This window comes from Suillus subalutaceus (genome assembly GCF_016647625.1).
Source record: "Suillus subalutaceus strain FC151 chromosome Unknown DFJ58scaffold_22, whole genome shotgun sequence".
Taxonomy (NCBI): Eukaryota; Fungi; Basidiomycota; class Agaricomycetes; order Boletales; family Suillaceae; genus Suillus; species Suillus subalutaceus.
This window is the reverse complement of record NW_024540271.1, coordinates 154,450-182,275: the sequence shown is the minus strand read 5'-3', so window position 1 is coordinate 182,275 and position 27,826 is coordinate 154,450. Positions and strand designations below refer to the sequence as shown.

At 48.4% G+C, this 27,826-nt stretch overlaps 11 protein-coding genes across 11 annotated transcripts; 6 read left to right on the top strand and 5 right to left on the bottom strand.

Annotated features, from left to right (window-relative positions):
- Positions 1-393: 393 nt before the first annotated feature.
- On the top strand, positions 394-3,038 carry DFJ58DRAFT_912236 (Dcp2, box A domain-containing protein; the record flags this gene model as incomplete). The annotated part of the gene is made up of 8 exons (XM_041395260.1): positions 394-682; positions 729-800; positions 854-1,061; positions 1,115-1,213; positions 1,265-1,417; positions 1,470-1,561; positions 1,612-2,875; positions 2,907-3,038. The coding sequence occupies exons 1-8, from the start codon at positions 567-569 to the stop codon at positions 3,036-3,038; spliced, it is 2,136 nt and encodes a 711-aa protein (XP_041246967.1). The 5' UTR covers positions 394-566.
- Positions 3,039-3,600: 562 nt separating this feature from the next.
- On the bottom strand, positions 3,601-7,480 carry DFJ58DRAFT_773027 (uncharacterized protein). Its single transcript, XM_041389292.1, has 6 exons — positions 7,246-7,480; positions 7,086-7,200; positions 6,337-7,033; positions 4,939-6,245; positions 4,703-4,885; positions 3,601-4,647 (listed from the first exon to the last, which is right to left on the bottom strand). The coding sequence occupies exons 1-6, from the start codon at positions 7,404-7,406 to the stop codon at positions 3,703-3,705; spliced, it is 3,408 nt and encodes a 1,135-aa protein (XP_041246966.1). The 5' UTR covers positions 7,407-7,480; the 3' UTR covers positions 3,601-3,702.
- Positions 7,481-7,846: 366 nt separating this feature from the next.
- Positions 7,847-13,893, bottom strand: DFJ58DRAFT_680547 (uncharacterized protein). The gene is made up of 20 exons (XM_041383199.1): positions 13,543-13,893; positions 12,323-13,496; positions 12,204-12,272; positions 12,101-12,157; positions 11,998-12,051; positions 11,268-11,946; positions 11,103-11,217; positions 10,756-11,055; positions 10,510-10,708; positions 10,316-10,462; positions 10,133-10,265; positions 9,843-10,086; positions 9,663-9,790; positions 9,464-9,616; positions 9,235-9,414; positions 9,029-9,186; positions 8,842-8,973; positions 8,619-8,789; positions 8,314-8,561; positions 7,847-8,262 (listed from the first exon to the last, which is right to left on the bottom strand). The coding sequence occupies exons 1-20, from the start codon at positions 13,751-13,753 to the stop codon at positions 7,985-7,987; spliced, it is 4,830 nt and encodes a 1,609-aa protein (XP_041246965.1). The 5' UTR covers positions 13,754-13,893; the 3' UTR covers positions 7,847-7,984.
- Positions 13,894-14,133: 240 nt separating this feature from the next.
- On the bottom strand, positions 14,134-15,364 carry DFJ58DRAFT_773021 (galactose mutarotase-like domain-containing protein). The gene is made up of 4 exons (XM_041389291.1): positions 15,262-15,364; positions 14,913-15,195; positions 14,401-14,863; positions 14,134-14,353 (listed from the first exon to the last, which is right to left on the bottom strand). Exons 1-4 carry the CDS (start codon positions 15,307-15,309, stop codon positions 14,227-14,229), a joined length of 921 nt encoding a protein of 306 aa, XP_041246964.1. The 5' UTR covers positions 15,310-15,364; the 3' UTR covers positions 14,134-14,226.
- Positions 15,365-17,409: 2,045 nt separating this feature from the next.
- On the top strand, positions 17,410-20,286 carry DFJ58DRAFT_773015 (ARM repeat-containing protein). The gene is made up of 10 exons (XM_041389290.1): positions 17,410-17,613; positions 17,667-17,703; positions 17,765-18,061; positions 18,124-18,372; positions 18,427-18,663; positions 18,725-18,839; positions 18,895-19,140; positions 19,195-19,532; positions 19,588-19,858; positions 19,913-20,286. Exons 2-10 carry the CDS (start codon positions 17,677-17,679, stop codon positions 19,915-19,917), a joined length of 1,785 nt encoding a protein of 594 aa, XP_041246963.1. The 5' UTR covers positions 17,410-17,613; positions 17,667-17,676; the 3' UTR covers positions 19,918-20,286.
- Positions 20,287-20,501: 215 nt separating this feature from the next.
- DFJ58DRAFT_773014 (uncharacterized protein) lies at positions 20,502-21,806 on the top strand. The gene is made up of 5 exons (XM_041389289.1): positions 20,502-21,024; positions 21,047-21,093; positions 21,148-21,288; positions 21,320-21,421; positions 21,474-21,806. Exons 1-5 carry the CDS (start codon positions 20,696-20,698, stop codon positions 21,635-21,637), a joined length of 783 nt encoding a protein of 260 aa, XP_041246962.1. The 5' UTR covers positions 20,502-20,695; the 3' UTR covers positions 21,638-21,806.
- A 191-nt stretch (positions 21,807-21,997) lies between these two features.
- Positions 21,998-23,158, bottom strand: DFJ58DRAFT_773011 (uncharacterized protein). Its single transcript, XM_041389288.1, has 5 exons — positions 23,098-23,158; positions 22,795-23,050; positions 22,692-22,742; positions 22,514-22,640; positions 21,998-22,462 (listed from the first exon to the last, which is right to left on the bottom strand). The coding sequence occupies exons 1-5, from the start codon at positions 23,131-23,133 to the stop codon at positions 22,366-22,368; spliced, it is 567 nt and encodes a 188-aa protein (XP_041246961.1). The 5' UTR covers positions 23,134-23,158; the 3' UTR covers positions 21,998-22,365.
- DFJ58DRAFT_773008 (ribosomal protein S24e-domain-containing protein) lies at positions 23,119-24,140 on the top strand. The gene is made up of 4 exons (XM_041389287.1): positions 23,119-23,320; positions 23,456-23,740; positions 23,796-23,867; positions 23,924-24,140. Exons 1-4 carry the CDS (start codon positions 23,318-23,320, stop codon positions 23,975-23,977), a joined length of 414 nt encoding a protein of 137 aa, XP_041246960.1. The 5' UTR covers positions 23,119-23,317; the 3' UTR covers positions 23,978-24,140.
- Positions 24,133-25,920, bottom strand: DFJ58DRAFT_773007 (actin-related protein). Its single transcript, XM_041389286.1, has 9 exons — positions 25,747-25,920; positions 25,629-25,693; positions 25,373-25,571; positions 25,191-25,315; positions 25,017-25,139; positions 24,774-24,963; positions 24,548-24,722; positions 24,356-24,495; positions 24,133-24,307 (listed from the first exon to the last, which is right to left on the bottom strand). Exons 1-9 carry the CDS (start codon positions 25,798-25,800, stop codon positions 24,242-24,244), a joined length of 1,137 nt encoding a protein of 378 aa, XP_041246959.1. The 5' UTR covers positions 25,801-25,920; the 3' UTR covers positions 24,133-24,241.
- DFJ58DRAFT_773004 (uncharacterized protein) lies at positions 25,921-26,860 on the top strand. Its single transcript, XM_041389285.1, has 5 exons — positions 25,921-26,033; positions 26,083-26,134; positions 26,186-26,377; positions 26,428-26,576; positions 26,631-26,860. The coding sequence occupies exons 1-5, from the start codon at positions 25,971-25,973 to the stop codon at positions 26,745-26,747; spliced, it is 573 nt and encodes a 190-aa protein (XP_041246958.1). The 5' UTR covers positions 25,921-25,970; the 3' UTR covers positions 26,748-26,860.
- Positions 26,861-27,783, top strand: DFJ58DRAFT_773001 (uncharacterized protein). Its single transcript, XM_041389284.1, has 3 exons — positions 26,861-27,143; positions 27,193-27,309; positions 27,366-27,783. The coding sequence occupies exons 1-3, from the start codon at positions 26,991-26,993 to the stop codon at positions 27,372-27,374; spliced, it is 279 nt and encodes a 92-aa protein (XP_041246957.1). The 5' UTR covers positions 26,861-26,990; the 3' UTR covers positions 27,375-27,783.
- The last annotated feature ends 43 nt before the right edge of the window (positions 27,784-27,826 follow it).

Genomic DNA, 27,826 nt, shown 5'->3' with positions numbered 1-27,826 from the left:
GTGGTACATACCAGTTATAGTTTCCGCAGACCATAATGCTTCCAGAGTGGGACCGTCTTACCTTCCTCACTTCCTCCGAGTCAAAGTCACTCTTTGCTTCGTGCACCTGATCGAAGTTCTCGAGATGCTATCCTCATGTGGACAGAGGCAGCCTTCTTGAGCCGCTCTTCCGCATCTGCAAATCTGCCCATCTTGATGTAGAGTTCTCCAAGGTCATTGTGACAGTGACTGTGCTAAGGACACGCAGTTGAAGACGCTTTGAACCGGTATAATTGCCTCGTCTATAGAGGACGTAGACTTGATTTTTTTTAAAAATTCAGAGTCGAATTAGAAGTGACCGGGTCGCGGATGAGAGATAATCTCGTTTCTCTTATTCAGCGTGACAAAGGATATGTGTTGTGTCGTGTTTGTTACGTGGCTAAAGTGGAATCATACGCTATCACTCACCGCTAACAACAAGTGCATCAATCGTCTTTCCATCCAACTGTGTATACAACGATCAATTCCAAGACTGGCTTCCTGAACTCTCTTTACTTATTTCTTTTCTTTCTCTCTCTCACTTAAACATGACTTCTTCCTCGTCCTCATCACCAGAAATGCACCCTGCTCCTCCAGTGGACTCCGCTGAACGCTTTTCCTACAAACTTGCAACACATGAGGAGGTCCTTGAAGATCTATCCAGGTATGTTCACTTCAACTATGTTCAATCTTCTTCTTACGCCAAAAAGTCGCTTTCTTTTAAATCTCCCAGAGGAAGAACTATCGTCTCTTGAGCGGATATGTTTCCAGGTGGAGCAAGCGTAAGCCACCCGCAGTGGTTGCGATTCCCTTCCGGCTCACGTTTTTCATATAGGCATTGGTTCTATGAAGACTTCATTCGGGAACAAAATCCCAAATTTCCATCACTACCGCTGAAGAAATTCTCCGCAATGCTTTTCCAAGCCTGTCCTCTGCTACACCAGTGGAGTCACGATCATGAACAAGCCTTCAATACCTTCATGCAATACAAGACTAGAGTCCCTGTATGTGGTGCAATTATGTTAAACGACACCTGGGAAAAGGTATGGTGCTCTTGATGCTCAGGAGCGAACACAACTTACTCGGATTTGTCTAGTGTATCCTTGTCAAGGGGTGGAAGTCATCTTCTGGTTGGGGTTTTCCAAAGGGCAAGATAAATGAAAGCGAGCCTACCCATGAGTGTGCTATTCGAGAAGTGCGTCGTATTGTCCATATTTCTGTTCTGCGACCTGAGATTCTCCGCTAGGTGCTTGAGGAGACCGGTTATAATCTGGCGGGTCAACTGGATCCTGCAAACGTAATTGAAATGTCGATCAAGGAGCAATGGATCTCTCTCTTTGTGGTACCCGGAGTCCCGGAAGACTTTCCTTTTAAAACTCGGACCCGCAAGGAGATAAGTGTACGTTCATTTAATTGCGCTTCTCCTTTCTTGTCGTAATTTTTTCTTGCAGCGGATCGAGTGGTTCAAGTTAACTGATCTTCCAACTTGGAGACGGAACAAAGCCGCCCCAGGAAAGTTTTATTTAATTTCCCCCTTCATCGCGTGAGTCTCCTTTTATCATGTGTATATCAGTTGTCGTCAACTTCGAGTAGATCGTTGAAGGCATTCATCACTGACAACAAGCCTCGAGCAATGGAAGGGCGAGCTCGGAAGATTGGAGGGTACACAAGTACGGATAATGGCACACATGAGTCCAGTTCATCCTCGGCAGATAATGGCGAACCCCAGACGCCATCTCCTCAGTACAGCGAGGCACTTCCTGTGACCAGCCATCGCGTAGCTACCCACGAATCCGATGACGAGCAAGCTGTCGATCCTGAACACATGGATCCGCACTTTGCCCGTCTGCTTAGTTCTCTGACGCTTTCGGCTGTCAAGCAAGACGATTCAAAGCCTCAGCTCGGTCTTCCGCCAGTTAAATCGCCTCTCTCGGTATTCGCTCACAACGCGACACCGCTAGCTAAGCAGAATATCGTTGATTGGTCTTCTCGTGTTTCTGCTCAGTCAGAAACGTCTGGTGTGATGTCTTCTCCGGCTCCGAAACAAAGGCTTTCAAACGTGTCATCCTCTGCTCATTCGCTTCGGGTTCCCCAATCTTTGAGCATGCAGGTTTCCTTTGTCGAATCATCCACACTACCAACTTCACCTTCTCATGTTCCTGGAACTCCTTCATCAGGAGCCCTTTCCACCACCTCATTATCCGCCGCGTCTGCCGCATCGTCCACCTCATCCTTGACTTCCTCTCGAAAGGTCTCATTGTCGTCAAGACGTACCTCGAGCACTGCCGACATATCACCCTACCTTCCGCGCCTTACTGAGGTGCCTGCCTCAGGCAAGATGTTGAGGCAGCTTGCCCTACTGGAATCAGTGGCTGACGAGTCTTCACGCATGACCCCTACTCTGCCCAGTAGGGAGTTGCCCTCTGTGACTAATGTTGGCAATACACCTGGTGTCCGTCATCCAGGATCGTCGGCTTCCGTTCCACCATCTACGCACTATCCACAAGCTGACATACGCCCGCTATTTGGACATATGCCATCAATGCCAGCTGGATATCATCTCCCTCCTACTTCTCAGCATCCCAGCATCGGGTATTCTCAGCCGCCGCTAGTTGATGACATTTTTCAAGTGCGACCACGCTCCAGTCAGTTTGTTGCCCACGACTATCCTCCTAGGAATGCCCAGCGAAGTCAGTTGTTGTCGCTCCTGACGGGGCCCCCACCCATTCCTGTTGGAATGCCTCACACTTCTCATCCACATCCCTCCTACTTGCAAGGCTACCCTCCAGTTCATAATTATCAAGCACATCTTTCCGCACACTTCCCCCCCGCTCATCAGACCGCGGGTCCTCATATGGTAACTGGTTTCTCTACTACGATGCCCCCAGTCAGTGCTCAAATCCCACCTGCTCGATTCTCTGCTGTCCCACCATCAGCCCATAATTTACAACCAACTTTCCCCCCGCCAATCACTTCGCGGACCCCTGTTACCAACGGCGCCCAGCTACTTTCACTCTTAAACGGTAATAAACATGCACCGGCACCAGCTTCCGTCAATGCTGGCTATAGATGATTACGCCACTATATCTCTGCTATAACCCCACCCTGCATCATATATATTGCTTGTCATCAACGCCATAGTGTATATGCTACGCCCACTCTCCTCTTTTTGGCACGCCTTCGCCTTTTCTCCTGCATTTATTCCTTGCCTTCTCCTTTTCTCCTGCACTTATTCCTTGCCTTAGGTCCTTTACTTTCGAGACATCTTTTTTGTGTCTGTCTTTTTTGACTGCGGGTTTCAATGAGTTTGACGTGAACCATTGTCATTCTCGTCGTTCATTACATTTTGCTACCGCACTACAATAATTGCTATCATCCGTTTGACCACTCTCGATATCTTTCTCTTCGTCACTCTCTCATACTCGAATCTACAGTACTAGTTCCGGTGTCATCCTTGGTCTCGTCGCAATACCCCCTGTAGTTTTGTACATCCTAACCAGATATATCGCTGGCCTAGTCCGTGCTCATACATTTGTACTTGTCTCTTGACTGTCGAATTCAAGCCAAGTTTCGTCACACTCGTTTGTTTTGTTGCTGCAGCAAGGAAATAAATAAATATGCTGCGCGAAACCAAGGATGTGATACACATGCATGTTAAAAACAAGAGACAGGCATTGATCCAGGTCAGGACGCATGTTTAGTAAATCCCATGCGACGGGCATATTCCCGTTCCTCTTCAACCGTCAGCCTGTCCGAACCTGACCAATTTGCTGAACTCGTCCGTGCTCTAAACCGGCTCTGCCTCGTCCTGAACAACTCCTCCATTCGCAGCGGCCGGATCGCTCCGAATATGTCATCCGGATCAACTGTGCTCTGCATTTGCAACGCCTGTCGGAGCTCCGGTGACTGAGCCCAATCAGGAGGATCAAAGGTCCGTGGCCGGTCTTCATCTTCCGAGTCAGAGTATTCGCTGTTGATGTCAGGAAGTTCAATACTCTCGCTGGGAACTTCAGGTAACTGCTGCTTAGCTGCCCGTATCTGGGCCATTGCACGCGCTGCCATCTGATTCTGCACCATGGCGGAGGGAAGCTTATCCTCGTTCTCCTGCGGTACAGCCTTAGCTTTTCCCTTGGGAGGACCAACTTTGGTTGATTTCACTTCGGTAGCTGCGGTTTTAACCGCAGATGACCCAGCGGCATTCTGTGAAGCATTGTAGGTCGCAGAAGACACAAGCGCAGACGACGCGGGGACCTTGGTGTTCTTGGAAGCAGAAGCAACTTTCGCTGCAGGGGTAACCAAACTGGATTTCGCCAACTTGGACAAAAGAAGAGTATCCTTCTTGTCTTTTGAAGGCGGCTTTTTAACATCGGGTTTCTTATCGTCGATAGTAATCTTCCGCTTCTTCGTCACGTCTTCCTCCGTCTTCTTAAGCACAGCAGGGGTCTTGAGAGGTCGCTTTTCCGTGGTCTCGTCGCGCTCACGTTTGCGCTTCTCAGATTCCTCCTTGATCTTCTTCTCTTCCTCAACAGCGCGTGACTTCTCTTCATCTGCCTTGCGAGCAAGCGCTGCCTGGCGCCTCGCCTCCATCTCCTTGAGACGGGTGGCCTTTTTGTTGGCTTCTTCTTCTTGCTATATAATACTCTTGAGTCTCGCAAAACAGTCGAGGTAAGAGTAAACGAAATACCTTCTTCGCTGCGGCAGCTGCAAGCTGAAGGCTCTTGACCTCTGGCTTGGCCTTTTTGCCTGTGCCAAGCATGCTATTGACGAGTTTTGTGGCTTGACTGAAGAATCCAACCTGTGACTGCTGCGAAGACGAAGACGTCGAAGCCATGGATAATTGGCTCTCGCTCCGCGGAATGCCACCAGACTTCGGTTTTCACGGTGAGTATTAAGAATACTGACGATCAAAATTGTGCATACCTCAATAAGAGTAACAGTAGGCTGGCCAGCCTTGAGGACATCACCCAGATCGCTCGTATACATAACTGACTCGTGGCCGGCTTCTGGTTCGGAGACATTGGATTCATTGTCCTGAATCTGAGCGACATCGCCATCTATATCCATGGCGGAGGGACTGGGGATTACGGGCCCCTCATTTTGCTGCACCGCATTCTTCGCTGAATTACCGGTCAGGTCACTTCTGGTTCTGGTGAGTCCCTGAGATTCAGTAGGAAGTGTACTCCATGTCATGCTATCCTCCTTGTTATTGAAGTTGAAAGGAGTCCATCCCTGTTCGCTTGCGGCCAACTTCTCCTCAAGGGGCCAACTATCATCATCGTCATCTTCAAGTGTAGCGAATGTTTCCCGATGAATCTGGGACTCTGAACCGTCTATGCATTCGGTATCTTGTGTAGAAGGCATCCAGGCTGGAATGTCCTCCACTTGATCAAAGACAGCATCCGACAATGTGCTTGCTTGTGAAGATTGTTGTGTACCGCATGCCAGTGGAGGAGGACGCGAGGAAGAAGGAGAAAATGTAGGTCGTGCTGGTAGACCCAGAGATATTGGCGGAGGAAGCGTAAAGGTTGCCGTTGGCAAATTGAAAGAGAATTCTTTGGCGAGTGGTGCAATCTGCTTCGAGGTGGGAGGCATGAACACAGGAGGAGGTTGCCTGTTAAATACTGGACCAGGAGGAGGAGCGAAGCTGGAGCCAGAAGTACGAGTAGGAGGTGGGGAGTTGGGCGGGGTTGTTGAGATGCTCTCATCCGCTGCAGACGAAGACTGAAGGGCTACCGAACCTTCATTAGTAGAGACCATGTCAGAGATACTGAGTCTGCGTTCTGATTCTCTTGAGTGAACATATTCAGTTGCTGGTTGGGGTTCTTCAGCGTCTGGTGCGGAAGAGTCCTCTGACTCCGTGACCTGTTCTTCATTGATCTTGTTCCTCTCCGCTACTCTTGCTTCTGCGGCAGCACGAGCTTCAGCAAGTGCAGCGGCTGCTGCACCACCACCAAGGGACTTCCCCATGCTTTTACCCGCGCGGGCACCAAGACCTTCAACTGTACGTTTAAACACCCCAATGAAACTAGCCTCTTCCTCCTTGTCGTTCAGTGGTTCCCAGTGCTCCTCAGGGAGATGCACAGCTCTAGTCGACACCAGGATGGATGAAGGAGTCTGAGTCGGCATAGCTGTCCCCTGGTTCAGAGGTAGGTCCTCTGAATTTTGCGGAGCAGAATCAGACTTGGAAGCCTTGGCCACCTTCGCCCTACGCCCCTCGTCGGTCTTGTCTGAACCCAAAGGTGCAGCAGCAAGCATATCGCTGCTTTTTCCGCTTCAAAGGAGCGGCAGTGTTGCTAGAGGGTCCCAGTGTGCCGGCACCAGGGCCAAAAATGCTTGTCTTGTTATGAACGATACCCTCCAAGGCTTTCACCTCTCTGGCCTTCATTAGCCATGATGTACGTTTTCCCAGTGCGGAAGGTTGCGCTGGTACTGGAGCAGCTGAAGCAAGAATCCCAGCACCCGTAGATGGTTCTACTACGACACGCATTGACTTACGTAGCGGAGATGGAGCCCGAAGTGTTGGAAATTGCAGTGCGCTGCTCTTGTGCGCAAGAATCCGAGACGGCGAGACATTAAGTGGTACTGCCATAGTAGGTAACGCAGGAGCGGAATTGGATTCAGGTAGAATAGGCAGCGGAGCCGTCAATGCATCCCTGGCATGCGTGATCGGAGAGCTGGCTACTGGTATCTGAGGAAGTGGTTGAGTGTGATTGCCAGTGCGTGCCTCTCGAGCGCGGGTATGTTTCTGGGAGTCAAGGGGAACAGAATGCAAGGGGTCGAGTGGTGATACTATCGTGTCCTCTACCTCTGGGACTAGATCATCCTCTACTAGATCCGGATCATGACTGACATGCTCGCCAACAATCGCGCCCGCGGGCTTAGCCTGCGGAAGGACTTGCTCAGTACAGTCGCTGTTTGTATGAGAACGCGTGGACTCCGCGTTCTGCTTGGCGTGAAGAAGGGCTTTATGAAAGTTATTGACAGGTGGCTGGTTCTCCTTGCTGATGTCCTCCTCCTACAGACCAGACATGATTCTCAATATATCAGTCTTCAAAGAAATAAAATACCTCAAGAGACAGAAGAGTTGAGTTTTGCGCCTTCGCAGCTGCCGAAGTGGCTGCTCTGGTTCGCTTGGGCGCGGTCTTCTTTCGAGCAGGTGTCTTGACGAGGTCGATAATGGCTCTACTGATGCTCAGAATAGAGAAAAGGATGTATCAATTTACGCACTCTTGTTTTGGACCAGCCAAGATGTTTTCGAGGTAATCGTCTAAGAAGATGAAGCCGTGTGTTTGGACTTGGTCCTCGAATAATTGCCGACATGGATCCTTCGCCATGGACGTGCGAATAGAAGTTGTCCATGCTACGATTCCGGGCGCTGGGTGCGCCATAATTACCTTCGTGTTACTGGTGTAAACTATGAGCAATCGAAGGGGGTACTGGCCGTTTCGCACTGTGGTTGTACGGCTAGCTAGCACCAAACAATGCATCAACAACGCGTACATCACATGACCGCAACAAATTCGCGTCCGCCATTATCAATAGCAGCCAGTGTTGTGGGCAGAACTGGTTGTGCCTGGCAGATGGCAGAACTCTGCGAAATTTGCTGGCAGAACTCAGGGTTGGCAGTGAACTAGTCCATAATAATATGTACACTGTGTATAACCATAAAAATGTGAAAACAGAGTCACAGACACTCTCGGCTGATCCTTCGTCCCAGAATAAGTATGGTCCATGCTGGTGGCTGCCCAGTGCCATCCCTAATCAACGATAACTTTGAGCACGGCAGAACCGGTTATTCTGCCGGTTCTGCCGGCAAAACTAACCTCAAGTAGTTCTGCCCACAACACTAAATTAGCAGCTGGTCAGGTCTAAACGCACCAAAAGACCAGCTATCTTACAATAATACAAATCGACACAATAGACGGATCAGGGTATTATAACTATCAGCACGGATAAGTTAGCCGTCTCAGTCTGGTACATCATCATAGTGATCCTCTGAAATTTCAAGGTCCTCCAGAATTTCCTGTAACCCCTCGAGAAACTCCGCCCTTCTTTCTGCTTTTTTTCGGTCAAACAACCACGGGCAGTCAATGTTAATGCACTCAATTGGCTCGGCATTTGCGGTGGACGCACACGATGAGCACACTCGTTGTGCGTCCAGGAGCCGGGCTTCTCCTTTTCGTATTTGATCAAGGAGGGTGGGCATTGTTTTCCAGGGCATTCTCCGACACCTATCACATATTCCTGTCGTGAATTCATTAAACTTAATAGAGGCGAAAAGATACGAGTGCCTACCGTCTGAAGACAAGCCACCGCATGCAAGACACTGGGAGCTCTGAAAATGTTCATCTATCTTTAACCTGTTTGCCGTGATCCTCTTTTTTTGGGGAGACATTGCAAGAGGATTTGGATGATTGATTCGGATAGCCTTCGGCATATCGTCAAACCAAGCTCTAACGTCAGCACCTACCAAGTTGAAAATACGTTCAAGTGGTGGGATCAGGACGCGGGATATGTAATACGAAGCGTCTAATTGCATGTGCCTATATCGTGGATAGTAGCGGTTCGGATGCACGGCAAGAGCAAGACAAAAGGCGCACTTATTTTGCAATAATTCTTCAGGGGACACCGCCCTGTCCACAAGCCGTGTCTGGGGATCACCTCTTATGATCACGTACGGAATTCGGTCGCCATATTGAACCTCGTCGTTCTCGTCTTCCATCATTCTTCGAGCGGCAACAGCTACACCAGGTGGAGGTGGTGCCTTTTCACTGATGCAACCTTGATCCAGTACATATAACGCATCAATATACTTTCACGCACGAATATGTCCCCATTTTGACTTCCTTTGCAAATACGAAATCTTGTATTGACGCTTGGTTTTGAAGAATCTTAGTCCATGACTGGTAGCAATAGTCCTTTACTTGACTAAGATCCTGGGTACGGAATAAAATTCTTGCCGCAAATTTAGGCAAGGATTCATGCCACGAGAATACGAAAATTTGCTCACTTTAAACACGTTTCTGTCATTTTTGACTGAGCAGGTACCCCATCGCGGCGGACAGTTTCGATCCCCTTTGCATCGAATGCGGGGACAGCCTCGTCCGGATTCTCAAACTTGAATCCAACATATCTTTTCTTCGCCATCAACAGACAGGGCAAATACACCTAGTCTAAACATTAGTAGTCGACTCGTTCATCTCGGAATGTATAGACCTTTTCGAATTTCAATTTGATGGGTGCTGGATTCATCGCCGTAACCGTATCCGCAATATCATAGCCGATGTGGAAAGCTTGCTCCTTTGTTTTTCCTTGAAGATATATGAAAAGAGAGTCTGTATCCCCGTAAACAACTTTAGCTCCCCATTTAGCATTGCTGTTGATGACTTCTATAGCCTAACTCCATTGTCAGGCTCATGCGAAACTACATGGCGAAAATACCGACCTTTTCCAAGGTTTCTCTGCCGCTTTGTACAATACTGTCTGCGATTTCAACAGCAGGCATGCGACCAGAGTATGTTGCGCTTGTATATCCATAGGTGACATTAGCAATGTATTTCAGACTGAGCTGGCGCGCGTCCAGAACTCGACTGAGCGCCTGTGACCGTGGTTATTGCAGTCAGAATTGACGACATACGCGTTACCTTGTCAGTTTTCGAATCCTTCATCGCCTGTTTGACCATTACTCGGGTGTCCAACAACTCCGTGAGCATGCGCGCAAGTAAACCCTTCCTCACTTCAGGCTTCACGTACATAATGCCATTCGGCGCAACTATAGTCGAGAGCTCAAAACGAGCACGAAGCCTACAAAAGAGATAACTAACCTGTTATGTGGTCTTGCAAATTTTCCAAGAGTCCACGTGGTCTTTTGAGATCCACGACACCGAACTTGTTACGACCCTGGAAGTCGACTATTCTCCCGAGGCAGGTTGAATAGCAATAATTGTAGGCAATCATAATTGATGGATAAAGCGATTGGAAGTCGAGTACGACGAGGGGTCCATTGTAAAAGGCGGAGAGAGGTTCCATAATTAAAGGCATGCATTCTGCAGCATTTTGTTTTCCAACCTAGGAGACGGTGTCAACTGATTTCAAATGGATAACTCGAGCTCACATCATGTTTGCTAGGAGACAGGAGAACGAAGCTCTCCGGCTTCGCGATGCGGAACATGAATGACTCCACTTTAAACTGCGAGCCTCGACTAATTACGGAGTAAAAGTCGACTCCAAAGACGCGCGCAAACTCTCTGTCGGCGCCGTATATGAGGACTCGAATTGTATCTGATTGGAGACTCACGCGTTTTTTGTGGTTGTTTCGGCTTCTTGGAGGATTTCTAGTGTCATGATCGTCCGTTCAAGGAAGTAGCGAAGGGCACGGGAGGTGTGTACGGGATCTGTACTATTATACCAAGTAGTTAGGACCTCGGGGGTATAACGAGGGACCCTGTGCAGATGAGTGGATAAACAGTGGTGGTGGATTGGTTAGCACACCTTCTACGCAGCAACTGGAAGGCCACATTCTCGAAGGAATACATGGAAAGTGTCTGCTCGACTCGCATGATTCTCCAGACGTTGAACACATGCCTACCAGTGACCTTAAACGTGGTGGTCGTCTTCTGACTCCATTGATCGTTTTCTGCAGCAGCATTCTTGCTAGGGGCTCGAGATATAAGCTCGCCAATGTCGAAACCTTCACATGTATTAACCACCAAAAACTGGAAAAGACCTTGCACGAACCATAGTGATTTCCTCGAGCATTGAGATAGCCCCAAGATGCTGATTGAACATCCCAGCCAACAATGATATCTGGATCAAACTCAACTACTATGTCAACCATCCGATTGAGTAACTCCAGTTCGTCAACGACAATCTCCAACGGGAAATCGCGTATTCGACGAGGATCCAGTTGCGCATTCTTAACCGCCAGGATGCCTCGTTCGTGAAACACTGAATGAATATCATCATCCCCGAGAGCAAAGAAGATTGCAACAATCCCGTCAACATTCGCATCAGGTACTTTATTACCACGTGAAGGAGCTAGCAACGAAAGTAAGCGCACGGCAAATGGTAATTTGGGAGCTCACCAAATATTTCCAGGGAAAACAAGGACATGTGCTGGGCTGCTCTGGTGTTGGAGTCAGATCGAACACGCGGCGTTGACTTCACACCATAGGGGTTCATTTGGGTACTGCCCTCGATCTATATACCCTTTCAGGAGATGTAGATTACGCATAGTAAACTCGACTTACCTGAGAATACATCTTGGCCCTTGTGGTCAGCTGAACTGGGTTTTTTTTCAGCCACTTTTTCACTTGAGTTTTACTGGGAGGTAGGGCTGCATACTCCCATCCCCATGACAGATATGTGCCTTTCAAACGACGGGCATTTCTTCCCATATGAAGCTGACTTCCATGAGACTTCCACTGGTCTAGGGTGTCTAGTCCTTCCCCGCCTTTAAGGTGATACAGGAGACCAGCGTATTCTCTCGGGTACTCTGGAGCATCTGCGCGCTTGGAGTAATAAGGATTACGGTAAAGCCTTCGGGGGACATCATACGTCTCAATCGTCCTGAGAAGTTCAGAGGAGGATGGCGGTGGTACAGCGAACACGAATGCCGTAGTTGGGCTTGAGGTAGGTGGTATATATCTTGAAAATGAAGCTCTTGGTAAGGTCAGCTGCAAAAGACTTTCATTCCGTTCAATGGAGTCGTCTCGTCGTCCCTCTCTTGTTTCTATTGACGTTGAGCTATTCGTAGGGCCCTGCGAACCCTTCGGCGTTCCCGATACATCAATCAACTGCTCATCTCGAAGTAGGAATGGATTTTCTTCGTTATCGCATCCGGCACTATTGTCAGATGAATCAGATGAGTCAGGGGATAATCCCCACTGTGTCAAGGGCTCTGGAGGAACCATCAATGGTAGCGCATTCCTGTTTGCAACCTTTCAATACTGATCGATATGCGGTAACTTCAACAATTACATTGTGGATGTAATCGCATCGTAGGCGGCCTCGTCAGTCATGCACCGCATTCTCCTAAATATATACGAATGAAAAACCCTTCCACGAAAGTAAGTGTGCTCACTTGGTAGGAGTTGCTGGAAGCTCTAAAGATGCTGAAAGACTCCTCGCTCGTTTGCGGCTGTTCTTACTTCAATGATGGCTTTCAAAAAGAAGGGGTTGCCTACATTTCCAGATCGCGCCATGAGTGTCGGAATGAATTTGTTCGAGAAAGATCTCGCATATGAGAGACGAGTCTGCTGAGGCAAGCATGAGTACAAGAGCCAGGGAAAATGAGTGATTGAACCTTTCGTTCCCATCAGTGGCAGCTTCGGCCTCGCCAGAGGGACTGGGCACATCCATCCCAAAGTCCGGAGGAGGCTCTTCTTCACCCAACTGATCATCAGCAGCAGCGTCAGGCTCTGCAATGGTGTCCCCCGCCTGCAAGTCTGCCCACTCTTGATCTTCGTGGTCCATCATCTGACCCATCTCCTGTGTGGAAAGCAACATCTCGTCGACATCGACATCCGTACTTTGCGGTGGTCCTTGCCGATTTATCGAAGACCCATCCTGCGTCGCCTGTGCAAAAGGATTTTCCCTGTCCTCGGCTTCTGAAGTATGAGTGCTCTGTTCATCATGACCAGTAGCCTCTTTACGAACTGGCTTCCAAGTTCTCCACTCAGCCTCCCAGAGGGCTTCCACGCTCTCAAACGTGGTCATCACCCATTTCTCCCAAAGTTCCGTACTGTCTGTGAAAGTAGGCTCAGGGTCTCTTTCTTTTTCAATGCGTTTTCTGACTTCCTCCCACCACCTCGCTTCCGCGACCCACTCGCCTCCATGGCCTCTAGACGTCTTGCTTGGATCAATAGGAAGCACAGGGGTTGGAGAGAGGCCCTTGGCAAGCCTTCGACGTCTTTCATCATCCCACAGTTCACGGACACTCAGAACGAATGGTTCAGAAGGTAAAGACGGTGAGGGTATTGCCAATTTGTGGTGAATGTTGCGTGCGGACAGGAGACGACGGTTTAGAATTTGATGAGCAGCGACATCAACTTCAAGCGGCATGCGGGATTGACGAAAGTATGGTGATACCTTGAATGTTGCTGAGTCCGTCATTTCAGTATCGTTTTCTTCGTGTCCTCGCTGCCAGACTTCCGCGAGATTGATCCAGCCACATCCATAGAGCCCAAAATCGCACATGAACTGTAGAATGTAGCTCAAATGGCTTTCGTAAACGCGAAAGCGTGTTCGCATGACAGTTCCAGACTGCAATATGGTGACAGCACGATTGACAAATGTGGGGTCTGCGATAAGAATCTTCAAGAACGGCGTATATGACGAGTGGAATCCATAGAAGTGAACGCCTTGCACGAGAAGTACACCCCGAACAAATTGTGATTTACGCGAATGTGGGTTGCGCTTCATCGAGATGGCGATAGCATGGTTCAAAGAACGAGATAACTTTGCAATGTACTGGTTCACTGACTGGAGTCAGCAAGAAAACATCCTGAAACCGAATACACACACCATTTTCAGGACTCAATTTGCCCCCATACTCCACAAAAAAATAAGGGTACACTTGATGTACATGCACACATGCTTTCGTTCCTGTGGACGACGCTCCATAAATGCGGATTACAGGCACTCGAGGGAGAGATGTGTTGTCGAGAGCGCCAGGGGAGGCCACAGTATAGTCAATTTGGTTAATGAGTACTCGAAGTGTAGCCTCCTGCTCCATGAAACTAATTGTTGTACAGTATGAACAGCGTGGATGAAATGTCGCTCAGCGCATGCACTGAATGCGAGTACTAGCGAGGGGGTGACTCAAGTTGGACGTCGACGCGCTTGTCAGTCACTTTCACATGGAAGTCAAGTCACATGTTCAAGTTTTAATGCTGCCGTAAGCTTGCCAGAGTTACAGCTACAAAATAGGAAGTTTTGCTAAGTGACTTTTACGATGTGAAGCGCCGCTCCACTCGGTGCAGTATAAGTATCAACTACACAACACATAGGTATCAAATTCTAGTTCGTCACTCGATCGGAGTTCGGCAAATTCTAAGTTATTTCTCCGGGCTCCAGTTGTTCTACTTACTAGGTGTAAAATCGACGGCCCGTAAGTTATGTAATAAAAATTTTATTGATAAATCTCTTGGCAAATCTACTAATAATCTGGTCTAATGGTATTGAGTAAGTGCGATTCATAAAGACTAATTACAACTGATTGATCCTCCTTTCGTGGTGAATGACAGATATAACTTGCTGTCCAATCCACGTCTTGCCTGGCTCTATCTTCGCAAATCCCCTCACATGACCTGGCTCAACACAAACATACCTTTCCCTACGGAGTGTTAGCATCCAAGTACATGATCCAGTATAAATGCTCACCATCCTCCATCTTCCATATCTCCCATTTTCGCACCTGCAACCTGCTGAGGGTTCCAGACGACAACGTCCTTTAGCTCCCGAACCGTGATCTCTACGCCACCTCCTGGCCATGTGACTTCATATTTCCCCCCTGCATCTTCGTACACAGAGTCGGTGAACTGGCGAACGTCAACTCCTGCTCTGGTTTCGACTTTCGACTTGTTTCTGGCTTCTTCAGATGCCTCTGTTTTGTCAAAATAGTTTTTGTTTTGCAATGGGAAAACAAGGACGTCATTTGCAGGGGCCCTAATATAGTTGTGGAACAAAGCCTGGAATTCGAGGTTGTCTGGTGGGTAAGCCGTGGAGGTCGACGTATTCGTGACGTGCAAATCAGTACTAATCTGATGCTCAGCCAGAGTAACGACATAAGCCAGATGGAATGGTTTGTCATATTTTGCTATGATACCCGCGGTTGGCTCAAGCGCTGGGAGAAAATATAACAAACGACACAAATCCAGTGAGGCGGCACTCACTGAGTCTCACCGATACGCCCTCGTCGTTGTCCATCACAATGCTATCGAATTTCCACACTTCATTTCTAGCGAAACCATGCTGGGCAAGTTTCATGTGCTCTGGGTGGCTAGGAGGTCCAAAGCAAGGAAATATAACCGGGATGCCTCCCCGCACGGGCTTTGAGCCATCGACAGCGGCTTTGGATGAGACGAATAGCCGCTCAATTGGTTGAGGTTCGGTGATGGTTCCAGCCTTCCATGAAATGATTGTCGCGCCGTACATGAGTAGTTCCACAGAGGAACCCTGTTGCAGGAATCAGGATAATCAGTGATCATTGGCTGTCTGCTTTTGGTCTAGTCTATCACGGACCTTTGCGTGAGTCAAAGTAACTCGCCCAGAAGCCTGTTTGACTGGCATCTTCGAAGTAGATGGTAAGCTTGAGATGCTGAGTTGGCAACTATGAGATGTTACCCCCCTGGGATCACCTGGGAGGGCTGGCGGCCCGACCCCCCGGACTGAGTAAAAGCCTGCCCTTAGGTGGAATCGCGCTTATTATGTATCTTCCACTTTTGTTAACAGTGTCACTCATGACACCTCTCCCACTGCTGACACTTCTCTCACACTTCCTGACTCCTGGATGGGGTTGTGTTTATGGTCAGTCTCGAGTCGAAAGTACGAGGGAGCGGCAAAGAAGCCCTCTTATCGGCTTCCTCTGCGATGCGTTCGCAGCGCGGCAGTGATTCAAATAGGCAGATGACATGTGCCATTCCATTCACCGCAGGCCAAGGTTGTCCTGAATCGCTACTGACTTCTCGTTTGTTCAGCGTCTCCACTGTCCAGGCGATATTTTTGATGCTCCACTTGCTATCGGTGCAGCCCCATCTTCTGAACTTCTGCCATACTGTATGACATCACCTGCTCGTCGAGAATTGCTACTATCACGACATGTGATATCAAGTGTCAAGGCGCCTTGTCTCGTTGCACGCGAGGACTCTTCGCTTCGACACCTCGGACGTGGTTGATCGGTACATCCGTGCGTTCGTGCGCAGCATTATCGTCCTTGCCCACTTGACGAGTTGCGCTATCACGAAACTCGTGATCAAAGGATCAAGCCGCCTTGCTTTGTTGCACGCGAGGCCTCCTCGCTTCGACACCTCGGGTGTGGTTTATTGGTGCACTTGTGCGCTCGTGCGCAGCATTGCTCTCCTTGACCATGCATAAAAGTGCGATATGCGCATATTGCGCCATACTATAGTCTATGCGCACCTGCACAGAAAGGCGCAACACGCAACCATATCATAGACACTGCCTACCCCGCATGGGCAGGGAACACTCATGCTACAACTTTGGTGTTATATTGCAAGAGTCACATGAAGCGTCGCTCGCGGGGCAAGTCATGGTCAAAGCATACGAGGACGATCTGAAATAGGGTTTATCGGTGCTTCCGTACTTTGTGCGGTGTGACTCAGCCTCGCTGGGTTTATAACCAAGGACATGGATTTATGGTCTCACAAACTTGTCATACCCAGACCCGTCTTGATGTCAAAATGCTGTTACATACTGTCGATCCGATGAGGCTAGCTTCGAGCCAGATCTCGCTTTACCCTGAGTTGTCTCGGGTGTGTGTAGATCTCTGTGTGCAGGCACGCAGCGAAGTGGAAGCCCGTTGGGAATATTCTGCCGAGATTAGTACTGGTTGCGGCACTTGTCAAAGACTATGGATGCCTTCCGTTGGGAATGCTGTGGAACTGGTTAAGATTTTATACATTTATATGGAGCCCTTGCGGGTGGTGACTCATGGTTTGCCCGGTTGTGAGTTGTTATATATATATTATTGTCCGACACACTGATGCTAACGATGAGATCTCACAGGTACTTGCAACCTGGACGATGGTGCCCATCTGTCATTGCGAGGTAGATCTGATGGCTTGCGCCAGGGTCTGTCGTCTTCAACAGCTGAGCCATTGGGCATGCTGTGGATGATTATCGCATAATTTTTTACTATTTCTCTTCTTCGTGAAGAGGTTTCCAGTGGTCAAATATCTTCTGGTCGGAGGTTGCTTGCTTTACCCTCTATATGTACCCATTATTCATCGTAGTCACGCCATCAAATTTGAACGTTGCGGAGCTTAGGATCCGTGATAAAAGTTCCTCTCGGGTGACTGATTGATTTGTCTACTATTCTTGGTGACCGACTTTGGGGCTGGGCTTGTTGGAGCCTCGGTGATCTACTGACCAGTGACCAGCCTCGTTCCGCCACGGCTGGCGGGAAGGAACTACTATCTTCCAAAGGCCTGGTTAGGGAAGGCCAGCAGTACTACCTGAGTTAGTACTAAGTTAGTCAGTACTGCCAGTGACAACTTCCAATTCCGATTCCGTCAAAATGTCTCACGAGTACCGACTCTCGCAGTCGGGCATCCTTCAGTACTTGCTTCAGTGACGGTCCGCACTGGTAGCATGGAGTGAACGCGATTATTATGTTTCTGATATTCTGCGCTCTGTAGTTATAGTTGCAGACTTGAACAATAATATTGACTTGGTGATTGAATCGAATGTACCTCAGGCTAAACAAAGATACCCTTCATCTTAATCAAGCTTAATCAAGAACAGATCACTTGCCCTCAACGTTTAATCGCTAGACACCACACCTTCCAACACAACCATCTCCAGCCTTGCAGTCCTTGTAAAGGTATTGCAGGCTAGTATCTGACTTGTTAAACAGTAAGAAGCCCCTGCGTGATTTCTCAACTGCGACTGAACGTCTCTTGATATAGCGCCACTGTGATGGAACCCGGATACACCATGGAGGACGTGAGTCTCATCATCAAAATTCTATGGTGAATGGCATGAAAGTAACACATTATTGTTGCAGATTGCACCTATTGCCGTTCTAATGGACGAGCTGCGCTCGGAAGACGTTCAACTACGCCTCAACGCCATCCACAGCATACCCACGATTGCACTTGCTTTAGGGCCAGATCGCGCCCGTGACGAGCTTGTTCCATTCTTGCAAGATTCCGTCGATGATGAGGATGAAGTACTACTGGCTTTGGCCAAAGAGCTTGGAAGGAATTTTGAGGAGTACATTGGTGGAAAGCAATTCGCTCATGTGCTGCTAGGCCCCCTGGAGAATTTATCCGCAGTAGAAGAGACCCTGGTACGGGACAAGGTACGCGTCCTTGAGAGACGTTACTGGGTTGATTGGTTGACAACTTATGTTTTTGCCACCAGGCTGCAGAATCTATCGCCAAAATAGCTGAAGTTCTATCTACTCCGCAAATCGAAGAGTTTTACATTCCACTCCTGAAACGGCTCTCACAGGGCGAATGGTTTACATCGCGCACCTCTTCTGCTGCCCTGTATCCTCCAGTTTACACCAAAGTATCGTGGTCAATCCAAGAGGATCTCCGGAAGGGCTTCGCCGCTCTGGGTGCAGATGATACACCTATGGTCAGACGTGCTGCAGCAAAGTGGCTCGGGGTGCGTAGTATATATTCTGTCTCTGCGCCGATTGAAACGTTAACTTTTTGGTAGCCATTCGTTAAAAACCTGTCAAAGCAACATGTCTTGTCGGATGGGCTACCTATTTACCGCAGACTCCAATCCGATGATCAGGATTCTGTGCGCTTACTCACAGTAGAAGATCTTATTGTTATCGCGAAGCAACTTACGCCACCTGAGGTGAAGGAGCAGCTGTTGAAGCAAATCAGACACAGTATTGCTGATAAGAGCTGGCGAGTGCGATATATGGCCGCAACACATTTCAATGAGGTGTGTCCCCGATACCGGATTCTACCTTGAACTTGGTGACACAATTCATATTGGCATTTAGCTCGCAGAAGCCGTCGGCACAGAACTGGTCAGGGAGGAGTTAATAGGACAATATGTGCAGCTTCTGAAAGATAATGAGGCAGAAGTACGCACAGCGGCTGCGGGCCAGATCCCAGGTATGGTAATAAATACAATCATGGGATACTGGTTGATTTCGCCCTTGACTTTCAGGGTTTTCGAAATTGCTCGAGAAGGAAGTCATCCTTGCACGCATCGTGCCTTGCGTGCGTGACCTCTCGCACGACGCGTCTCAGCACGTGCGAGCCGCTCTTGCAAATCATATCAGTGGCCTTGCACCGCTCTTGGGCAGAGATGCTACTATTGAGCATCTCTTACCCTTGTTCCTTCATCTATTAAAGGACGAATTTCCCGAAGTTCGACTCAACGTCATCAGTAAGCTCGAGACTGTGAATGGCGGTAAGCTCCCTGCTCGTTTTCACGTGAATGGCTCTCTGAAAATGCTATTGCTAGTCATTGATATCGAACTCCTGTCTGATAGTCTTCTCCCCGCCATCATTGAGCTTGCAGAGGATAAGTCATGGCGCGTCAGACAGGCTATCATAGAATATATCCCCCTTCTCGCAACACAACTCGGCAAACCTTTCTTCGATGAACAGCTCGGCAACTTGTGCATGTCCTGGTTGGGTGACACGGTCTTCAGTATACGCGAATCTGCAACCATCAACCTCAAGAAACTGACAGAAGTCTTCGGCGTCGATTGGGCGAAGGTTCAGATTGTCCCCAAGGTCATGGGTATGGGGCAACATCCAAATTACCTCTACAGGATGACCACCGTGCAAGCGATCACAGTATGTGCACATCTTTACTAGACCGCAGCGATCTGAGCAGATCTTCGAATTGTAGACTATCGCACCTTCCCTGAATCTTGCAATCGTTCAAGCTGAGATTATCGGGCCGCTCCTGCAGCTTGCTGAAGACCCCATCCCGAACATCCGCTTCAACGTCGCCAAGTCTCTAGAAATTCTCGCCACTACATATGGAAATACTACGGAGGGTCGCGACTTTGTCTGCCAAAGCATTGCTCCGGTACTAGAGCGGCAGAAAACAGATTCCGACGCAGACGTGCGTTACTTCGCCGCACGGGCCCTTCAAAAAGCGTCAGCGGATATGTTAGGCAAGTGTTGAAAGCACGATAAAATCATTCGTGGCGTTGACCTATGTAACACAGGTTGATTAGGCGGTCTTTGCAGTCTGCACATACCCCTTTCACCCCTTTGAGTCTTTTCTCGCACTCACGAACATTTCAAGAGAATAAATAGTACCGTACCTTCTTTTGTGCTCAATGAATCATGAACTGCAGACAAAACACTGCCTATTATGCTCCTCGTACCAACGCGCAGCGCATCTGATTACATCGACGAAGACTTTCTTGGCAGATCCTGTCGTTGGTCTGCCGCACACAACGCATGCCCAGTCTTCCTTAAACTATATAGAAATCGTAATGCATTTGGTAGTACCCGTATGATCGGGCTCGCGATATTCGTGCATTGATGTTGTGTCTTCGAGAAGCTTGCTCACGATTCTACAGGTCAAGTGGTATTGTATTTCTTAGATCAATAATAGCCATTATAATTAGGCGTTATAAAATTCCTCGCAGTGTCGCCTAGATCTCATGTGAAAGGTCCAACAGGTTCGAACTTAATCTTGCACGCCATCTCGTGGAGAATTGCTTTGTATCACGTGATATGGGCGCGAGGTGGGGGGGGGGCCAATCAGAAACGAGGCTTGAGCTTGATTAATAAGGTTTGGCGACCTAAATATTAGGGTATAAGAATGCGTCTCGCTGGAAGAGTTGCACTTTTGCCTTCTACCACAACTATCGCAAGTCTGGGAACTTGTTGGTTACATATTTGTTCCTCCAGTCTATATCTCTTATAACTTCAGCGCGAGTCGCTTGTCTTAATATCTACAACCCTTCTTCACGCTCCTTTTAATACCACTCCTTTTCGATATGCCGGTCATGCGCTCTCTTCTTGTCTTCCTGCCCGCCGCCGCTATGACGTTGATGCTTAGCACGCCTTTCGCAGTGCAGCATGCCCTGGCCAAACCAATCGCAATGCCATCTTCACCAGGGGTCTTTGGCGGTTTTGCGAATATCGCTGGCAGAACGGACAGGTTATCCACATCTAAGCATCTAGCTTCCCATACTACAGCCATGCCAGCCAAGTCCTCGAAGGCGCCATCACGGATAACGGCAGGGCACGCAGAACGTAAAGTCGCCAGGAGTGTTCCACACGTGCCACGTGAACCGTCTGCTAATGCTCATGGAAGCTCGAACGCGTCGAGCGGCAAGCTTACTCAGTCTGCGCAGATATCACCGTCAGGCCTTGCAGCATGCCGCAAACTATCGTACGTTAGTGAAATGGGGGTTGTTTATGACCTTTACTTATTGATCTCGCATAGACAACCTGGCCTCAAATGCAACGTCTGCGTCCGCTTCCGATCCCGCATTCCAACAGCAGGCGTCAACAGAGCTCTCTGGATTCAACACCAACTTTGCGGGCTTCACTTCTGTTCTAGCAGAGCTTGGCGGTGACGACGGGGGTCGCAAACCTGGATCCCACCAACAACTTAGAGACCTTGCTAGAGAGCATCATCAACGCCAACAAGGACATCCTCACGGTTACTTACAACCTTGTCGTCTCGTTGCCCATCGTCGGTCCGATCTTGGGTCCCAGTAAGTCTCAGTCATTTATTGCGTGCGTAACGGCAATCAATTGTCTTTGTAGTCGTATACGATCTCAAATGTACTCTGGATGACCTACTGGACATCGTCGAGAATCTGACCGATGCTATCGTCAACGCGATTCAACCCCTCCTTCAGGCTGTTCTCGGCAAGGCTGTTACGGCGACATGCGCGTCTGGCGTCCAGGTTGTAGGTCTTTGCATATAACATCGGGTTAGACTCGATTTCTTCTATAACCACAGACTATATATCTATAGAACCCACGCTTCTATTAGAGCGCGCGTACGAATTTGTTTTGTACTTACCTTGCCACTGTATTATCACGGACTTCCTCATGCTTTTTAAACTATCTATGCTGTTCGCTCGACTACCTCCTTGAACAAAAGAAATAGTCCATTATTGTGGACTTCGATTCGAGTATACAAGGATGTCTTAAATTCGCATGATGCTCTATGAAATATGAGTTGGTGCAAGTGAGCTCGAATCTGCACATCTATCTACAGTATATTGGCACGAATAACGGGCGGCTCGGTGGCTATTGCGTCCACCACGTCATGCTATGTTGCTGCGCGTTTTCTTGCTGTCACAGTCTGTCCTGTTTTACATCTCTCTTTCACATATGTGCATGAGTAGTATTAGAAAATTCGAACCAGCCCTGTAGTTGCGCGTGGGTCCTCCGTACATCATCGGGTGCTTCAGATCAGACCAGCGTTTTTCTGTCCTTCACAAAATCGTTGACCTGCAGTCACTGCGCGTGTTCGAGTCCGCTCGGAATCAACCAGCTTTGATTCCATGAACATAGAGAGTGTGTATACAGTAGCTTGCACCCACTGGATTGCTTGTTATTATTATTTATGTATTCGTTGCTACATGGATAGAGGGTGGAATTCCGGTGCACGTTGATATTGGATGATGATGTCGTGGAGGAGAGCAGCTCATTCCTCAAACACCCATCTCTCAGCGAGCGGCCCGATTCTTGGGAGATGATAACGCGTGAGACCTTCGTGCGACGCTCCGAGGTACGCTCGTACGCTGAAATATGTGAACTCGGGAATCATGTCAACTAAGTTACGGATCACTCACGCCATAAAAAGTGCGGAAAGTGCGAATGTAATAGTGAGGAATGACCGCATCCATGAAGGAAAACCAAGTAGTGATGCAAATATGCGCACCAATAGCAGAGGTGTTATTAGCAAGGTAGATTGGTAGGCTGTTAACGATGAGCTCAGTGGTAAGTCAGTAAGGAAGCGGAAAAGGTCACCGTGAAACCGAACATAATCGTTATGAGTTTCCAGCACAAGTAATATCAAAGCTGAAGCAAATAATGACACCACTGAATAACCGCTCATACTTGTATAACTTACCTGAGATTGGACCCAATATATATGCGAAGGCTGATAGAACGTCCACACGCATCCCATAACTTGTTTCCCACTGATTCTGCTGAACATCTTCCTGGATATCCTCATGCGCACTTATTGAATTGTTAAATGTAGGGAGACCACCAGATTGATAAGATATCTCTGTTCCACGTGAGGATGAATGAACAGGAAACCATGGCTGCGCTTTGGAGCTTGAAGATGGCGCTGATCGGTAGGAAGAGTTATCTGGTGGAGGGGTCTGCACGCATGGGTACAATTTATTCATAAAGGCTAGAGAATACTTACATAGGGCGCGAACGAAGAGGCAAAGCTGGACGACATAGCTCTATGATATCACAAGCCCGAGGGAGTTCAAGCTGAGGAGCTATCCAACCCCTTTTGGGCAATTACAGGTGGCTGTGCCCGGACTCTGCCGAACGGACTTCGATCTCCTTACGCCTACACACACGATCTCGTCAAGACCCCGGGAAGAAAAGGTCGCAAAACGTCAAGGACGACAAAAATCATGGTGAGAGTTCCCGTCGAATGCTGCAGGTTGCTGTACCATGTCAAATCGTCGAAACCGAGCGAGATCTGCGGTCGGGAGGCGATGGATGGTGCCCATGCAGATTGGATGTACTAAGCTTACGGTTTATGACTATAGGCTGACAACGCAGCACCCGTCACCCTCCGCGCCCGTAAATTTATCACAAACCGCCTTTTGGCGCGCCGTCAGTTCGTTCTCGATGTCCTCCACCCATCGCGGCCGAACGTACCAAAAACCGAACTCGCGGAGAAGTTGGCTACCATGTACAAGACGGAAAAGGCACGCGTAGTCTGCTTCGGTTTCCGAACACAGTTCGGTGGTGGACGTAGCACTGGATTTGCACTGATTTACGATGATGAGGCATCACAGAAGAGGTTCGAGCCTAAGCACAGACTGGTCCAGGTAAGCTTATGTTCTCCTTACCACACGACTACTGTCTCATTCTCTATTTAATTAGTCTGGCCTTGAGACCAAGGTTGACAAGCCTTCACGTAAACTGCGACACGAGAGAAAGAATCGTGCGAAGAAGGTATGACAATTCCTTCAATCATTGTCGCATGATGCACTGATGCACTTCGTCTGCAGTTCCGTGGTACCAAGAAGACTAAGGCTGCTGAGCCTGCTAAGAAGGGCAAGTAAACACTACCCTCTCGCATTAGTCTATATCCCTTTCTTGCTCGAGTGCCCCCCTTATCATTGAGAACCAGTCGAGCGAGCTGTACCTATGGCGTATGTCACACTCACAACCACATTCATGAATCATATGCACATGAGCATCTTCATTGGAATTTGCGCGTTTTCTAAGAGTATCACAAGACCAGTTGATTATGTTGGGTATCAATGCAGTGGTAATATAGTTGAGCAGAGTTCTACAAGGAGAGGATAAAACACAAAGTAAAAGCTTTAAAAGCCGAGCTTCTTGTGGATAACATCCGGATCTTCTTGATATTCTTCTGCTGATACCCACATCTGTGGATATGTTTCAGGACTGCCCACATAGAATAGGTTGAGACCAACCTTCTTGAAAGTCCCGAGACCTGCGAGAATAGAACCACCTATCCACGTCGAGTATTTGCGCTCCGGAGGGGCGTAAATCTTGATCTTGACATCTTTCAAAGCCAACTTCTTGATTTCGTTGAGAAGACGGTCGCCAAAGCCTTCAATAAGATGCTATCAATGCGAGCGACTTGCCTACCAAAGCTTACGGACCTTTGCATAACGTGCTGCCTCCACTGAGCACAATATTCGAAAAGAGACTCTTCCGTAGATCCAAATCAACTCGATTGATAGAATCTACAACAACCTGATGAACACCGGCGTATTCCTGTCCAATAAGCTCTGGATTAAACAATATTTCGGGAGCGCGGAACCGCTCAGGTCCCAACTGCAAGAAAGATGTGATTTAGCATCTCCGGACTAGAGGCTGGAAACTCACTTGAACTACGTTTCCATCCGGGAGACGGAACTCTTCAGTCCGACCCACCGTGTCCTTCTCCTCTTTGGAAGGATTTAGTGCAATATAACAGCATTTTTCCTTTATTATCCGAACAACTTCTCTTTCCGCAGTCGTGTGCAGATGATGGCCAGATTTTCTTAGCAGCAGCTGTAGATGATCAGTTATATCTCTGTGTAATGCGACATGTGAGGGTTTTAATCGACGAGAAGATGGGCATCATACCTTCCGGCGACATCCACTCTTCGAATCGCGTGAGGCATGGAGAAACCCTCAAATACTGGGACAGCGTGTGTAACACCATCCCCAGAATCGAGTACTATGCCAGTCGTCCGCCCTGAAGAATATCTATGGATAGTTCGAAGGGGCTAAAATAAATATGACGAGTGCATAGCTTACAGCGAAAGAACGGCCTGTACGGACAGGAAGAGAGCTGGAACATTGAATGTGTCGAAGAATATCTGAGCGGCTACATCACGATTACTCCTCGGATTGAGCGGTGCTTCGGTCAAGAGAACTGGGTGCTTTCAGGCATTTCTGATCGGAACGTCCTGGCATCTATATTAGACAAAGGGACATACCTCTTCACTGAGGGTCCCAAGCTCTTCAGCATATATCCAACTCCATATCCGTTCCATGTCATCCCAATCTGTTACAATGCCATGTTCCATAGGGTATTTGATCTTGAGAAGACCGCGGAACTCCTGTGCGCGACGACCGATGAAGACGTCACCTTCAAGAGCACCGGCCATGACGCGCACATGCTTTGGTCTCCCAACGCTAGAAATTCATGTGATTAGAACTACACGTTGACCAGCATTGCGCTGAAAAACGTACAATGACGGGAAAAAGCATTTCGGATGATCTTGACCCGCAAAACCTGCTTTGATAGTTCCTGAGCCCTGTCAAAACCAAGCTGAGCCCATACACGCCATAGTTGGAAGATGAGCGTTACATTGTCTATTACGACAGGTTGATTTGTGAGGACATCCTCAAATTCTGCCGACATCCCTGCAGTGATAATGAACAGAAAAAGTTTTGGGTAAGAAAGGCTAGAGATTGGGTTTGGCGATCAAATGTGCTTGTACTGGTAGGCGAAAGTAGACGCGTTTGACCGTTTGAGCGTGTTTCTCACATAATGTCACGTCCGTCAGCTGGCTCCTGGCTTCAACGCTCGTCATGGTACAACATGGTTCCACACGACTTATTAGCTTTCTCTTTATTACGCTCATACTCAGCATCGTACGTCGAGTTAAACTTTATCGGACCATTTAATTAACGTTTTTGGCAGGCGTCAGTCAAAGCTGCCACCAATAAGTGGGAGGTGACAAACTTCTGCAAATGTAGGCCCTTGAACTTGATCATCCATGCTGCAGGAGCTAATCGCAATCTAGGCATCTGCTTCTCTGTAAACTATACGATTATATCCCTGAACACGCCCGACGACCCATCCAAACCTTGTCTATCGTGCACTAAGCAGTGGTGCTTGGATCAGAACCTACGTATCTGCACCGGTGCATCTATTGGCGACACAGATCCAGACACTGCGACCGGTCTAGAAGGAGATGTTGAAGCGCGATGTTTTCGTGTGTCTTCAATTTCCTTGCGTTTGCCAACGTTAATTTGCTCCTACCAGAACGAGATTCCCCTAGGGATCAACTTGTGGTTACCCTCTTTTTGTTGACTATCCTCGGACTATTACTTGGTGTCAGCATTAAAAACCGCATGGTCAAGGCAGGCTTGGATTCTGGTACGGCATGGTCTGCCAGCAGGCGCTGGTGGGAAGTTCGTATAGTTTTTTTTTTTTTCAATTTGAATGATACTCAGTCACAATTGCAGGAGTGGTTACCGCGTAGGTATTCTGAAGACCATAACCTTCGTGAGCGTTCTGTTCGTCCCACTGGCAATGACAGTGGGGGAAATTACAGAGAGATACCGAATACACTTCCCATGTAGTTCATTGTTATCGATGTTGTGTATAGTAGATTTACAGTAGATCCGTGATGCCTTGCTTCCACATGTTTCCCTTATAGAGCACGTTCAGGCGCCACGCTAGGCTGCGCTTCTTGAGTTCAGACCACAGCATCTTAATTGTATTAGTAATAATACCCGTCCTCAGTCTCTTTCGCACTTGAGGGGTGACGAACTCGTGTAGCGTTATACCAATCGATCGTTTGTTCTGTCAACTGCAGGCGCTTCATGGGCTCATTGTGCTCCAAGGCCAGTGCACATTCCGGGGGACATCAGGTGTTGGGAAGCACTGCTACCCAGTCAAATGATGGCACCACCGCGACACTGCCTTCTGATCCTCGCGCCGCAGCTGCAGAGGCCGCTGAGAGAAGGTTGAAAACGGTAAGCCTCTGAATTAGTATCCATTTACAAGATTCACCAGGTAACATAGGCACATGCACGAGGAACTAATGCCTCGAATCCGAATCGGGGACGACTTTCCGAGCAGGTCGTGACTGCGAAAGCGGCGAAACTAGTACCTACACCAAGAGATGAAGAACGCTTAGTGGTAATGTCAAGCTCTATGACTGATTATTTACCGTTCCTCACTGTCGCTACTTCTAGTGGGATTGAATAATACTTTGTGCGTGTGTATCGCCTCACCGCCAGTACAACATGCGGGTCGTTCTTCGCTCCGGACTTCTTATTCTGACCTTCAGGTTTTCTCGTGCTGTTTAATACATGATCCTGATCGCCGATCCCTCCCATAATTTTCAATTTACCTCGGACCCGCTCAATCATGAAATGATCCCTCAAGGCTTCATGGGCATGTTTCTTCTTGTACTTCATGTCCCGTTGTTATCTTACACGTCGTCAAACTCAGCGGGCCGTCGGTGGAACAGCATGATGTTCGGACACGTTGTTTTCATATGTCATCTCTTCTGTTCCCATGATCGAGGAAAGTGACGCCGTCTTGTTTCGTCTTGTCCATGTACTCCCTGAGATCTTAGATACGAATGGGTAAATGATGATTGCTGGAGGATATGATATAAGTTGTGTGAATCCCCCGGTTCGGTTCATTGCAG

What these genes read in the sequence shown, in the direction of transcription:
- DFJ58DRAFT_773027 (XM_041389292.1), bottom strand. Translation starts at nt 7,406, where the DNA reads ATGGCGCACCCAGCGCCCGGAATCGTAGCATGGACAACTTCTATTCGC. An exon ending in TTGGCTGGTCCAAAACAAGA is followed by an intron (nt 7,201 to 7,245) that starts GTGCGTAAATTG and finishes GAGCATCAGTAG; the next exon opens with AGCCATTATCGACCTCGTCA. An exon ending in GACAAGCATTTTTGGCCCTG is followed by an intron (nt 6,246 to 6,336) that starts GTGCCGGCACAC and finishes CTTTGGGTTCAG; the next exon opens with ACAAGACCGACGAGGGGCGT.
- DFJ58DRAFT_680547 (XM_041383199.1), bottom strand. Translation starts at nt 13,753, where the DNA reads ATGGAGCAGGAGGCTACACTTCGAGTACTCATTAACCAAATTGACTAT. An exon ending in TCATGGCGCGATCTGGAAAT is followed by an intron (nt 12,158 to 12,203) that starts GTAGGCAACCCC and finishes AAGTAAGAACAG; the next exon opens with CCGCAAACGAGCGAGGAGTC. An exon ending in GAAACAACCACAAAAAACGC is followed by an intron (nt 10,266 to 10,315) that starts GTGAGTCTCCAA and finishes CGGCGCCGACAG; the next exon opens with AGAGTTTGCGCGCGTCTTTG.
- DFJ58DRAFT_773021 (XM_041389291.1), bottom strand. Translation starts at nt 15,309, where the DNA reads ATGCCAGTCAAACAGGCTTCTGGGCGAGTTACTTTGACTCACGCAAAG. An exon ending in TTACTTTGACTCACGCAAAG is followed by an intron (nt 15,196 to 15,261) that starts GTCCGTGATAGA and finishes TTCCTGCAACAG; the next exon opens with GGTTCCTCTGTGGAACTACT. An exon ending in GATATGGAAGATGGAGGATG is followed by an intron (nt 14,354 to 14,400) that starts GTGAGCATTTAT and finishes AACACTCCGTAG; the next exon opens with GGAAAGGTATGTTTGTGTTG.
- DFJ58DRAFT_773015 (XM_041389290.1), top strand. Translation starts at nt 17,677, where the DNA reads ATGGAACCCGGATACACCATGGAGGAC. An exon ending in AGACCCTGGTACGGGACAAG is followed by an intron (nt 18,062 to 18,123) that starts GTACGCGTCCTT and finishes TTTTGCCACCAG; the next exon opens with GCTGCAGAATCTATCGCCAA. An exon ending in GCTCGAGACTGTGAATGGCG is followed by an intron (nt 19,141 to 19,194) that starts GTAAGCTCCCTG and finishes TGCTATTGCTAG; the next exon opens with TCATTGATATCGAACTCCTG.
- DFJ58DRAFT_773014 (XM_041389289.1), top strand. Translation starts at nt 20,696, where the DNA reads ATGCCGGTCATGCGCTCTCTTCTTGTCTTCCTGCCCGCCGCCGCTATG. An exon ending in GCAGCATGCCGCAAACTATC is followed by an intron (nt 21,094 to 21,147) that starts GTACGTTAGTGA and finishes GATCTCGCATAG; the next exon opens with ACAACCTGGCCTCAAATGCA. An exon ending in GCTTGGCGGTGACGACGGGG is followed by an intron (nt 21,289 to 21,319) that starts GTCGCAAACCTG and finishes CCAACAACTTAG; the next exon opens with AGACCTTGCTAGAGAGCATC.
- DFJ58DRAFT_773011 (XM_041389288.1), bottom strand. Translation starts at nt 23,133, where the DNA reads ATGTCGTCCAGCTTTGCCTCTTCGTTCGCGCCCTAT. An exon ending in CCTCTTCGTTCGCGCCCTAT is followed by an intron (nt 23,051 to 23,097) that starts GTAAGTATTCTC and finishes CCATGCGTGCAG; the next exon opens with ACCCCTCCACCAGATAACTC. An exon ending in CGATTATGTTCGGTTTCACG is followed by an intron (nt 22,641 to 22,691) that starts GTGACCTTTTCC and finishes CATCGTTAACAG; the next exon opens with CCTACCAATCTACCTTGCTA.
- DFJ58DRAFT_773008 (XM_041389287.1), top strand. An exon ending in CTAAGCACAGACTGGTCCAG is followed by an intron (nt 23,741 to 23,795) that starts GTAAGCTTATGT and finishes CTATTTAATTAG; the next exon opens with TCTGGCCTTGAGACCAAGGT. An exon ending in GAAAGAATCGTGCGAAGAAG is followed by an intron (nt 23,868 to 23,923) that starts GTATGACAATTC and finishes CTTCGTCTGCAG; the next exon opens with TTCCGTGGTACCAAGAAGAC.
- DFJ58DRAFT_773007 (XM_041389286.1), bottom strand. Translation starts at nt 25,800, where the DNA reads ATGTCGGCAGAATTTGAGGATGTCCTCACAAATCAACCTGTCGTAATA. An exon ending in AGAGTGGATGTCGCCGGAAG is followed by an intron (nt 24,964 to 25,016) that starts GTATGATGCCCA and finishes CGCATTACACAG; the next exon opens with AGATATAACTGATCATCTAC. An exon ending in GTCTCGGGACTTTCAAGAAG is followed by an intron (nt 24,308 to 24,355) that starts GTTGGTCTCAAC and finishes ACATATCCACAG; the next exon opens with ATGTGGGTATCAGCAGAAGA.
- DFJ58DRAFT_773004 (XM_041389285.1), top strand. Translation starts at nt 25,971, where the DNA reads ATGGTACAACATGGTTCCACACGACTTATTAGCTTTCTCTTTATTACG. An exon ending in GGTGACAAACTTCTGCAAAT is followed by an intron (nt 26,135 to 26,185) that starts GTAGGCCCTTGA and finishes ATCGCAATCTAG; the next exon opens with GCATCTGCTTCTCTGTAAAC. An exon ending in CCAGCAGGCGCTGGTGGGAA is followed by an intron (nt 26,577 to 26,630) that starts GTTCGTATAGTT and finishes TCACAATTGCAG; the next exon opens with GAGTGGTTACCGCGTAGGTA.
- DFJ58DRAFT_773001 (XM_041389284.1), top strand. Translation starts at nt 26,991, where the DNA reads ATGGGCTCATTGTGCTCCAAGGCCAGTGCACATTCCGGGGGACATCAG. An exon ending in CTGAGAGAAGGTTGAAAACG is followed by an intron (nt 27,144 to 27,192) that starts GTAAGCCTCTGA and finishes CAGGTAACATAG; the next exon opens with GCACATGCACGAGGAACTAA.